Here is a 12,540-nt window from a genome sequence, read left to right as displayed (position 1 = left end):
ACGCTACAGCCAGCAGCCTATTAGCTTAGCTTAGCATAAAGACTGGAAGCAGGGGTAAACAGCTAGCTTGTCTCTGTCCAAAAATACAATAATCAGCCTACCAGCACGTCCAAAGCTCACTATTTAACATGCTATATCTCTTTTTTTTGTTTAATCTTTGCAAATAATTATGGGCCTGACTACTTCTTGGTTTGGAGCAGTGACCTCCTGGAGACTCGGCCTGTGTATATTTGGGTTCTAAGCAGAGGGAACTGGTGAATAAGAATCTTACTCTGTGTAGCGTTGGTGCTCCTCTTCCTCGACCGACATCTCATAACCCTAACCTCCTCGTTATCCTTTCTCTCCAGCCTGTGCCCATCGAGGGACCTGCCGCTGACCGTCCAGTCCTGCGTCCTCCCCAAGGACTGCCAGGTGACCGACTGGGCCGAGTGGAGCCCCTGCTCCAAAACCTGCGTGGACCCCGCGTCTCCCGTAGGCAACCGCACTCGGAGCAGACAGGTGGTCCAGTTCCCCGTGGGCGAGGGGGCGGAGTGCGCGCCGCTGGAGGACTCTCAGTCGTGTGAACCTCCGGGGGAAGGCGTGCCGCCCTGCTCCACGTGAGTTCCCTCTTGATAGCAGGGGAGGACCCAGGGGCTCTTTGAGTGAAAGGAGTAGATGTGGGAGGGGTGTCTTTTCGTAGCGGAGCACTCGATGGGCGCTCATGTTTCACGGGGATACAATTGCACGTTAGGTTGTGATAATACCTTCCTCTTTGGTTACAGCGTTGTTAAGACCTCGCTGCAGCACCGAGCGCTCTGCAGGGATTCATTCTGTGTTCCAATCGAGCTCAGGAAAAAAATACAGTAACACTACTCAACCTGACTGAGGCCGCACACGCTTCCTGTTGGTTTCCCTTTACTCATACCACCAAGCTAATTTGCTCTCCTGGGTTACCTGTGTGTGTGTGTGTGTGTGTGTGTGTGTGTGTGTGTGTGTGTGTGTGTGTGTGTGTGTGTGTGTGTGTGTGTGTGTGTGTGTGTGTGTGTGTGTGTGTGTGTGTGTGTGTGTGTGTGTGTGTGTGTGTGTGAGAGAGTGTGTAGGAGGCAGCATATGGAGATAGATTAGTATGAGTGCTTGGGCTGGTGCCAGACACAAAGTAGAGACAAATGGAGGGAGACTGCAAGGATATCTGAGTCCCACAAACTCTCTCTCTCTCTCACACACACACACACACATACACACACACACACACACACACACAAAGATCCAAACTGTCGACTCACAGCTGGCCTTTATTCCCTCAGTTTCATCCTATTTCATCTCTACACAGCTATTGCCAAAATACTTCGTTACACTCACGTCCTGGAGAGTGTTTTGTGTTTCTTTTTTTAGATACGTCTTCTTTCTTTCTTTAGAAATCAACTCCTCAGACCAAAATGTTTGATTCTATCACAGCTTTGTGATGTCCACAGACACTTCTTACTGTCCCAGCTGTGGAGCCTCTAGAACTAATATCCAACATTAAATGCACAAATCTTATGTCTCTTGTGTCTCTGAACATCTAGTATGTTTTCAAACACACAAGTGTTCTTCTGTCGGGTAAATTAAGGCTTAATTGGTGGTTAAACTGTCCGTTAACTGTCCAACTTTATTGGATGTAACTATACAACATGTCTGTAAGGCCTGCAGGATTATAAGTGTCTTGTACTTTGACGTCACGCCCACGCAGAACACCCCATGTTCTCCTCCTCCGCAGCTACACCTGGAGGAGCACGGAGTGGAGCGACTGCCGGGTTGACTCGTTGCTCGGCCAACAGGACCGCCGGCGGGGCAACCTGACCGGGCTCTGTGGAGGAGGTCTGCAGACCAGGGAGGTGTACTGTGTCCAGGCCAACGCTGAGCTTCTGAAATACCTCAACGACCTGAGAGAAAAAGACAAAGGTAAGAAAGAGGGTGGCGAGGTCTGATCTCATTGTTTTCTCTCCTGTGGTCATGACGTGAGAGCAGATGATGCCCGCGTTCGTGTCCTGATACTGAATCCTGGGCTTTGGGTCGATACCGATGTGATCGATTAATGAGCTGTATGTCTCACTGTGTGGAGGACACTGGGATCATCCTTTGAGGTGTAAGGCAACAATGAATTGAAAGAATGAAAGAAATCGTTCACCAGCAAATTTGCACAAAAGATCTTCAAACTGCAAAAGCAAGTGTCCAGCAACAGCAGGAATTCAAATCCGATCCACCTTTTTTAATCCGTATCGGTCCGATATCAGCATCCGTGCAGCTCTGCTATGGACCTCGACTTAATACGCAGTCACACATCTGGAAAGTGTGCTGTAAGTTCAGTCCGAACAGACAGTTAGAATCAGCGTTAGTCTGCATCACAGCACAGTTTTAAAGCGTCTGAAAACTTTAGATATCTCTCTGGTAAGAAGCAATACGTTTTAAGGATCAACAGATTATAACAACGATCTATATTTTTCATGAATTCTTTCACTGAATATATTTGAAGATATCTGATTTATTTACAGGACTGTCTCAGAAAATTAGAATATTGTGATAATCCCCATACGTGTGATTTAGTTTACTGAACCAAGCTGAGTGTTTTTCAAGGCTCAGGAAACCCTTGCAGGTGTTTCGAGTTAATTAGACGATTCAAGTGATTAGTTGAATACCCTACTAGTATACTTTTTCATGATATTCTAATATTTAGAGATAGGATATTTGAGTTTTCTTAAGCTGTAAGCCATAATCAGCAATATTAAAAGAATAAAAGGCTTGCAATATTTCAGTTGATTTGTAATGAATCCAGAATGCATGACATTTTTGTTTTTTTAATTGCATTACACAAAATAAAGAACTTTATCACAATATTCAAATTTTCTGAGACAGTCCTGTATGTTTAAGGAGGAATCGGCATGCAGTAGCTTTCTTCAGCCAGCTGCTCATTGCTGCAGGGTTCACAGTTGATTACTTTTGCACGAGGTATTGAATGGGAGCAACACAAACTGATAAATGTAACATTACAGGTTCAGATTCCTAAACCAATTAAAGGATGAATAAAGCATTTTCTCCCTCTCTTCAAACTGCTGCTGTTCCCTTTGGAATAACCAATGAAATCGTCTAATCCACCACTGCTGTCTGCCACTTCTTCCAGGTGTTTGTTTTATTTCTGCCACTTGTTTTTTGTCCACTGCCTCCCCCCTCCTATATCTCCTCTGTCCTCTGTGATGTTTCCATCATTGGTTTGTTCAGGAAGTCCCTTCTTGTCACTGGCACATTTTAGTTGAATTGCTCTCAGGAGGCTGTCGACCGTCTTCCTTCAGTACTGGAACCAAAGTCAACACCGCGTCAAGTCTTTCAGCACCGCACAGCAAAGCCTGAAACAAATCAGTCCAACTCTCAAGTGTGACTCAGATAAATTTGATCAAGCGGTGTTACATGACAGCTTACATCCTCCGACCCTTCACACAGTGTGTATTGTAAGAGCTGCAGTCCCTTAGTGGATTGTGAAGCAGATAATTGCGTGTCAAATACTTGCAACAGACGTAAGCCTGCATGTTGACTCATGTCCAAATATAAAATGAGATACGACATTTCATTTGCATGAATAGTCACTGTAGCGTGTTCTTTTTCTTCAAATATCCCACTGCGGCTACATTGTCAGCTTCAAGTTTTCTCTTTGAACATTGAAACTTCTACCCGCTGCCCTTCTCCGCTTTTAACCCAAAGCGTGAATCTTTAGGAAGACGGATTTGTCTGCTCATGTTTCGCGCTGTGACTTCTTGTCACTGGTCACAAGTGCAGAGGGCCTCCATTTCTGACATTTCTCAAGCCAGCTTAAAATCAAAGCTGCACTCTTAAAGCGGGCGTTAAATACATTAGTTGAGGCTGGGCTTATGTGAGAGGTGAGATGCCCGGTCGCCTCTGGCTCCTCATGGAGAGATGCTCCTCTCACACAAACTAAGTCCAATCAATCCATTCTGGTGGCGTTAAGTGTAATTTGTGGATGTATGGAGATATCAGCCGATCAGACTGAGAAGTCATTGTTGTTTTCACTTCATTATTCAGTCCGACATTATCTTCACGTTTTGACAACCGCTCTAGATAACTAGGAGGACACTTGGAGAGCTCAGACCTCCGCCAGGGTCGTTCCCATGAGTTAAAAGTAACACGAGAATCCCCTCTGAGATTCAGATCGGCTCCATTAATTCACTGGGTTCTTCCTTGGCCCAATGCGACACCTTTCCACCAAGGTTCATGTAAATCAGACCGGTAGTTTTTCAGTCCTGCTGAGCAACAGACCAACAAACCAAACACGTAACATTGTGGACAGAGATAGTAATATTAATAACTTTATTTTTATGGAAGTTTTCAAAAACAACGTTCCTAAGTTCCTTTCGGGGGAAAAAGTAATAAAAAAAGTAACGAGATGTAAATAATGAAATATTTATAATAATAACATATAATGTAAAATGATCATTAAAACAATTACGTTCAGGTGAAGTATCTGTCTCTGTTGACGCTGCGGCAGCTCTTGCTCGGTGCAATTTAACATTTACCTTGTTGAGTTGAAGAAATATATAGATTCAAGAGTCAATTCTGTCTGTCGACTTGTAATTTCAGTTGTATTGATCTCAGGAGGCTGTCGGCCGTCTCCTATCACTACTGGAACCAAAGTCAACACCACCGCTGCACACCTCCAATCTTACAGCACCGCACAGCAAAGACTGAAACAAATCATCCCAACTCTCAAGTGTAATTTAAGTAAATGTGATCAAGCGTTGTTACATGGCAGCTTGCATCCCCCCAACCTCTCACACAGTGTGTATTATAAGAGCTGCAGTGCCTTAGTGGATTTGTAGCAGATAATTGCGTATCAAATACTTGTGTTGCTGTGTCGGTCTAATCCACATTTTGACATTATTTTCTGCATTTCTTTCTGGCTCCAGCACAGGAAGGTGACATCATCACTCTTAATCCTACTGCCAAAGCTCTCGTTGGCTCAGTTGTTGTTTTTCCAACAAGGGAAATAGCCGTCAATGAGCACAACACCAGCTAAATTTGAATTGCTGATAAATTCAGCTGGCTGGAAAACGGCTACACGGCTAGTGCAGTGAATCACTGTGGCATTATATGTGAAGTTAAAGATCTAACGAAACTAAAATATCTGGATCCAGATACTTTAACCTGCTAGTTACTCTTGAAAAACGCATTCATACTTACATATTTACATGCAATTTGTTGCTGCTAACACTGATCGTCAGGTCTGACTGTTGTGTAGCTAACTGAGCCAATTTCCACAGCTAACGTTAGCTTGCTAATATATGATCCGTTTAGACTGAAGAGTATCAAAGGCCATCTATATTTAATATGTTTAATAACAATGTAAACTGGGAAAATGTAAATTACAGAATACAGTGCATGTACCTGTAATGAAACTGGGAAGATTATACACGTTTGGACCTTTTTTGTAACCTCTAAGATGCAGTTAAAGATTCATAGACACAAGCACGTTGAAAGCGGTGTTGTCAGGGCCGGCTGTGCAGAACTGTGCGTGACTTGTGTGCGTTAGTGTCCGCACTAACACATGTTGTACACTTACATCCAGACAAGTTCTTATCTTCTTGGCGCAGGATTTCTTTCCCCTCTGTCGGGGGGTTAATCTCCCAGCATACCACTGAGACAGAGAGGCAGACAGTGGCTCAGTGAAGTCTAATGCAGCCGGCGCTCTCGTTCTCCCCTCTGTCATTACTAAATATCACCATGCAAAAGGGGTATGAAGATACCCTCAGGCCAAGATCTGGAATCAGCTTACCACCTCCTAAACCTTAACCTTAATCTTTACAGGGGAGTAACTCCCATCTGACCCCAGATCAGTATCTCAGACTGAGCATCATACGGCTCTTCCTCTGCTAAGGCTGTGTGAGTTTGGGTTTTCTGCTCAGCCGCTGCAGCATATGGATCCCTAAAGCACTTCTCCCAACCCTGCGGGAGTTGACATTTTGGTTTCCCTTTCCCAGCATTTGACAAGAAGATTGATTTAAAAGCCCTTTAAAAGGTGCATTAACACCGAGTGTATCAGGAGGGGTTTAATTAAAATGTTCAAGTCCATACTGTCGTTGCTGGTTAGAACAATATCTTTTGAGCTTAAGTCACAGTGCGGGGCAGAGAAGTGACAGAAGATATGAAAGGTTATGAACGTTTATTTTTTTTTTAGAATGCATGTTCTTTCTGAGAGTTAGACGAGAAAAAAATCAATATCATGTCTGTACATTAAAAGAAGAGCTGAAATCAGGATGTGGTTAGCTTAGCTTAGCATTAAAGCTTCCCATGAAATCAAAATAGAGCTTCATGTATGTATTGCACTGGTCGTCGACCCCAACAATGGACGACAAATGGTATTAGAACGGTTTTTAATGGTGATTTTAGAGTTTGTCTTGTTGAGCTAGTGGCTACTGCCCGTCAGAAACTATTGGCTACTGTAAACGCCAATCAATACCCGCGACAAGTCTCTCCCTCGCCCACTGTCTGTACAGGAAACACGTACATATGCTGAATGAAATAGCAATCTGCTAACCGCTTCATGGGATGTGAAAGAGCTAGCTCCGTCACAAGTTGAGTCAAAGTTACACAACGTGTGTCGTTTGTTTGATCGGTACATGAACAGAAATGTAAAAACAAAGATTTTGAGTTTTCTCTTTTTGAGTTTGGTTTATTTGTGCACCTGGAGCTTCTATGTAGAGTCTCCAGCTGCAGCGTGGGTTGCCAGGTTTGTGACTTTGGGTTGCTGCACAGAGTCACTACTGTTGTTGCTGAGGCATTCCAGCTCATAACTAAAAACCTAAAACCACACACTGATGTTTTCCCATTTGTTTTGTTTTTTTGTACAGGTTAGTAATCAAACATTTGAATCAGTCAACTGTAGGGCTGTTTGGTGGAACACAGCAAGGCTAGAGGTCTACCCTGCATCTTATTTATTTTTGTCCTTTTTAACGAACTGTTCCTTTAAATGCCTGGAAAGACCTCACTGAAATCTGTCACATTGATTAAAGTGACTGTAACCAGATTTGCTTTGATCCCTCAACACCAACATCTCCAACCTGAAGAGACGTCATGCTCTCCAAACATCCATGTGGAATAAGATCTGCAACCACGAGTCTGCTTTTAAACATGTCAAAATAAACAGACCACAGATCTTATTTTCAGCCCAAAGATAATAAATAAAAGACGTGTTTCTTAAAGCTAAGTGTGGTATACGAGGCCCAGCCCTGCTGCGTTAGTGTCTGCCGGTCCCCTGTCACTGTGTCTGTGTTTGTTTGATAGTGCCTCCGTCTCCCCGGTGTGTGCCTAGCTAATAGCGCTATCTCCCCCCTGTAATTGCAGCGGGTCAGACCCAAAGACAGCAGAAGCCTAGCGTCCCCCCTCTCCTCTCCATCACCTTCCAGATTACAGGTAGGTGTTTTCAGTCACGCTGATAACGAAGCTCCATCCTCTCCATTTGCTATATGCCTCCCGGCTCTCTCTCCCCCCCCTCCCTCCCTCCCTCCCCCCTTTCCCTTTCCCCTTTCCTCTTTCTCATTGTCAGTCTCCTCACCTCTATCCTTGTTTCCTCTCCTCTATCCGTCCTTCTTGTCTCCTCCTCTTCTTCCTTTGTCATTGTTTCTTTCTTTCCGTCTCCCCTTCCGGTGTTGCCTCTCCTCTCCTATCCTCTCTCCTTGTTTCTTGTCCTATGCTAACCTCTTTCCTTGTCTCCTTTCCTCTCCGCTACTCATGTATCTTCTCCTTTCCTCTTTCTGTCCCTCTGTTCACTCCCTATTTTTCCAGTCCTATCCTTTCTTTCCTCCATCTTTCCTTTTTGTACTCCCTCCTTGTTTCCTCTTCTTTATCCTTTCTCCATTACTAATTTCTCCTCCTCTCCTATCTCCTTGTTGCTGCTCCTCTTTTCTCCTCACCTATCCTGTATTCTTGTTTCCTCCCCTCCTCCCTATCCTTCCTTCCTTCCATCTCCCCTCCTTACCTGTCTTCTTTCCTCTCCTTTCTTTCCTCTGTCCTTCCTTTTCTATTCTCTTCTATCTTTGTTTCCTCTCCTATCCCCTCTCCTTGTTTCATCCCCTCTTCCCTTGTCTCTTCTCATTTATCTTCACCAAACATCTATTCTTGTTCCGTCTCCTCTTCCTCTCTCCTTCCTTCCTTATCCCTGTCACCTCTCATCTCCTCTCTCCTTATTTCCTCTCATCTTCCCTACTCTCCTAACCTATTGTCTTCTCTCCTGTTCTCTCCTTTCTTTCCTCTATTCTTCCTTTTTGTATTCGTCTCCCATTCTCTTCTCATCCCTCCACTACTCTCCTCTCCTCTACCTTTCCTCTCCTCTATCCTTGTTTCATCTTCTCTCCTAATTTCTACTCTCTTCTATTCTTGTTTCCTAACCTCTCCTTTCCTTCCCGCTCTTCTCTTAGCCTTTCTTTTCTCCTCTTTTGAACATAACATTTGATCACAAATGAAAAATAAAACATGTCACAATAATGATTTTAACAACACTTTGAAGGTTCTTCCAACTATTCTGATGCTCTGGACTTCTGATGACATTAACTGTGCTCAACATTACAACACACTTGAACAGAGTAACGAGCCCACTCTGCTCTTCTTCATCCAGACGGCTCAGTATTGTTGCCAAATCCAACAAAGGGACAAGTAGTATTACAACAAAGTTCTGTATTCTCACACAGAAATCTGGGCAGAAGAGTTGAAGCTTTGTTCCTCCACAAACAGAATATGGATGGTGAGACGCCGCAGACAGTAAGCCACACTAGCAGGAGAGATTTCTTCCACTGTTGTCAGTTCAGCACAATAGAAAAGATGAATTCATTGGAGAGCACACTGTACAATAGTCTGACAGAGAAGCAGGAAGTAGAGGGTTTTTATTCTCTCTCTACTCTGTTGGTCCTCAATTTTGTATCCCCGAATGGATTGATGTTAAGAGATTGAAGTCAGTGTAGTTCACCAATAAGATGTGGATTAACGGTGGCTCAGCAAACTCACTATTTGACTTTCAGTGTATTTGTAGGAGGAATTAGCCTTTTTGCATTTCAAAAGCCCCACTTGCCTTCTTCCCCTGCACAGTTCTGAGGGAATTATGATTCAGCTCTCCTGACTATGTGTGACGTTAAGCTCTCAGACGTCTCGTAGGAAGAGTTGGAATACTGAAACCTCGTTGAACATGTGAAGAACTTCTTCTTTTTTTTTGTGAATCATTAAAAATCCTCCATAAAGAAAATGTCAAATGAATGACTCAATACTATACTTCATACGGAACACACAGATACAGAAGACCTGAGAGGCAAGAGAGAAACAAATAGAATCTGATCATCCATCAAGTCTGATCTAAATGGTTTTCTCTCATGTTTATGACTTAAGAACTGGTGGAACGAGGATCAGTTTTCTAAGTCACGTGACAAAATAGGTGAAAAAAACAGTCTGGGTCATTTATAATTAATATCTTTTATAAGTGTTTAAATTTGTGATACTCATTCGGCCTCACGAGGCTGACATGCACCACTTCTCCTTGTTCTAAAAAGGACTAAAAGCAATCGTGTTTTCTTCCAGATGAGTTAGAATTCAAACGAGCAAGTCGTGTTTATGATATGATCCGCTGCTCGGGAAATTATTTAGAGCACGGGGTCGTGGTGCACTTCATTCTCTGTGGCTGAAATGAGAAATGCCTTTTTTTTCTTTCACCGGTTTCCATGATGAAAAAATTAAATAACTTAAAAAATCGATCGTGTTCTTAAACCATAAACGCAGGAGAGAAAACTGTTCAGATCAACATGGACACCAGAAGGTGTTTCTCACTTGCCTCTCAGGGCTTCCGTAGATACAGAGCTGACTACAGAACACGACACACCCTTTAGAGTATTGATATTATATAATCTATTACTATAAAAATAACTCCTGTATTTTTGATAATTTCCTTCCACTACTTTTTCAGTGTCGGAGTTAAATGATTAATTATTCTGTGGTATCTCCTTTTAAAATGCAACTCTTGAAATGAAAAGATAAACCCGTAGACTGTAAACTGAAGTTTTAGTTTTAGCTTTTATGCATCAGCTGCCTTTAAGTTTGTCTCACTCAGTTTTATACCAGTCATCCATAAGTATTTAATGTGCGTTTTAGAATGTAATCTGATTCACGTGTGTGTGTGTGTGTGTGTGTGTGTGTGTGTGTGCAGCTGGATAAAGGTTTAGAGGTGTCAGACAGAGTGTGGAGCTTTAGTTGGGGATTGAACCTGTCTGCTGAGTGAGCAGAACTCTCTCTTATCACCAAGGACGACCCGGAAACGCCGAGGTGGTGTCTTGTTGGATTAAAGCAATTATAGGTCGACATTTTTGGAAAATCCACTTATTCGCTTTCTTGACGAGGGTTAGATGGGAAGATTGATACATTTTCATATCTCACTGCTAAGTATGAAACAGCAGCTTGTTAGTTATTTTTATTTACCCCCTAGCTTCTATTGTTTAACATGTTTTTGAACAGATTAAACAAACGGCAGGTAACGTGGTAGTTGGTGAGCTTCAAAGGTGCTGGGAGGCAATTTTTGTAACTTTCGGACAGAGCCAGGCTAGGTGTTCCCATCCGTTTCCAGTCTTTATGCTAAGCTAAGCTAACCGGCTATTTAACGTGCAGACATGAGAGTGGTTTATATCTTCTCATCCAAAGCCCTGCTTCCAGGTATCCTTGGTGATAAGAGTCAAAAAAGCACAATTTCCCAAAATGATTCCCAGAAGGCCACAGTTTGGTATTTGATCCGAGCAAGAGCTCCAGCCAAAACCTCCCTTCACTCTCTCTGTATTTCCCGTTGATCTCCACCTTCTAGTATCGCATACGGACTCAAAGAGCAACATGGATGCACAGCTCTGGAAGATACAGCAGCACTACTTTGAAATGACACTGACACCAAGATACATATTTTATGTGCATGCATAAATGCACAAACTCTGCATCTCCAGAAACTCCACACATCACATTTATTTATCGTGGTGCGGTTCGGCAGACATGCAGAAACGTATTCTGCACAGTTGTCACAGAGCTGCGCCGATAGCATCTCTTCCATTTTATTTGGACAAAGTTCCTCGGTGGGAGCTCAGACAGGCGTGCATTCACCAGTTGCATCATGGAAAAGGTTTTTATTTTTAAATCCTAGCACCACTCGGGGGGGAGAAGGTGCCAAATTACACCTCATCAGACTGTCACCGTTCTCTTGAACCTTTTGTGTTGCTGCATCCTCTCTCCCGTCTCCGGTGGGCAAGGCTCCACAACTTTTTATGTCGCTCGCAAGGCGCTGCCTGAGATAATCTTTGCTAATTTATCACTCTGACACTCCAACAGGGTGGCGATAAACCAAACAAAGGGAGAATGTCTACTTCACGGGCATCTTTTTCTTTTTTCTTTTTCTCCACTTTGGTTTCTCATCTGCTCTCTGTAGGGACTCTCACGCCGGGAATAAAAGTAAATAAGCATGTTTGTGTCCCTTTAGATCGTAATGCTGGTAAGACTTCCTCAGATAAAGACGAACCAGAATAGGATCAAAGTGAAGCAGGTTCGTTTTATCCGCTGCTTATTCTGTTTTCCTTTTTGATCGTATGCGCAGCCTCCCGCCCGGTGGCAAACAAGCTGTGCGAGGGTCCGATCCCCAACAGGTCCCAGCTGTGCCAAATCCCCTGTCCCATCGACTGCGAGGTGTCGCCCTGGGGGGCCTGGGGGCCGTGCACCTTTGAGAACTGTGACGACCAGGCTGGAAAGAAAGGTACGAAGACACTGTCCCAATAGATGGTTATCATGATTCATCTTTAACTAGCTCAGGCTATTTAGAATGTTTGATGTGTTTCCTGATAAACACACACCCACTCACCCTTTTCCCTCTATTCATCTCTTTTAAAGTAAAGATAATAAACGTGTTATAAATGAAGTGCTCTGTCATTCGCTCGTCCATCTGACGTTAAGATAAACACCTTTTAATTACTCCGTGATAAACAACAATGACATTTTCTTTTCATTCCTTTGCGCTTGTTTCCAGTCGCTATACCAGTGTAGTGTAATTAACGTGGAAATAGTATATTTTAAAGCATAAGCACTTCCATTAACTTTATTTAGACTCTGCTGCGGTAACTATGGTTGTAAAGTATTCGCTGCTTTGTTTTTTACAGTGTAGTAAACGCTGCCAACGCTCCATCGAACACTTTATATTCGCTAGAGAACCGAATAAACATTATTCAGTCTGAGAACATTCATGAACCTGCACTCTTCATTATATTTACTAATTAATATTCTCCTTTTTATCTATAGTTAATGATTGAATGTCTCTAGTAGTAGCAGGACATCTTGTTAAAAATACATAGGAAACATCCCATTACCGTCGGTGGCACCGCAGCAACATCATTAATTCAAAATGTACCTTTTTTTAGATCAGTGTGTAAAGTTTGAATGCAAACTCACACAGGAATCTGATGCGATATATGTGAAAGAGCAATTGAGTGATTGATGTTGTGTACGCTGTGACTTCTG

General features: G+C 43.0%; 1 protein-coding gene across 1 annotated transcript in view; it reads left to right on the top strand.

Moving 5' to 3' along the window:
* thsd7ab (thrombospondin, type I, domain containing 7Ab) overlaps positions 1-12,540 on the top strand; it is a gene marked incomplete at both ends in the record, with an annotated part of 124,218 nt that overhangs the window by 46,602 nt on the left and 65,076 nt on the right. The window contains 4 exons of the mRNA XM_079164169.1: positions 348-596; positions 1,736-1,920; positions 7,366-7,434; positions 11,627-11,782. Coding sequence (XP_079020295.1) covers positions 348-596; positions 1,736-1,920; positions 7,366-7,434; positions 11,627-11,782 — 659 coding nt within the window. The remainder of the gene's footprint in view (positions 1-347; positions 597-1,735; positions 1,921-7,365; positions 7,435-11,626; positions 11,783-12,540) is intronic.

Source organism: Pholis gunnellus (assembly GCF_910591455.1).
Source record: "Pholis gunnellus genome assembly, chromosome: 8".
NCBI lineage: Eukaryota > Metazoa > Chordata > Actinopteri > Perciformes > Pholidae > Pholis > Pholis gunnellus.
The sequence above is the reverse complement of the archived record's forward strand: the minus strand, read 5'-3'. Positions and strand labels throughout refer to the sequence as shown.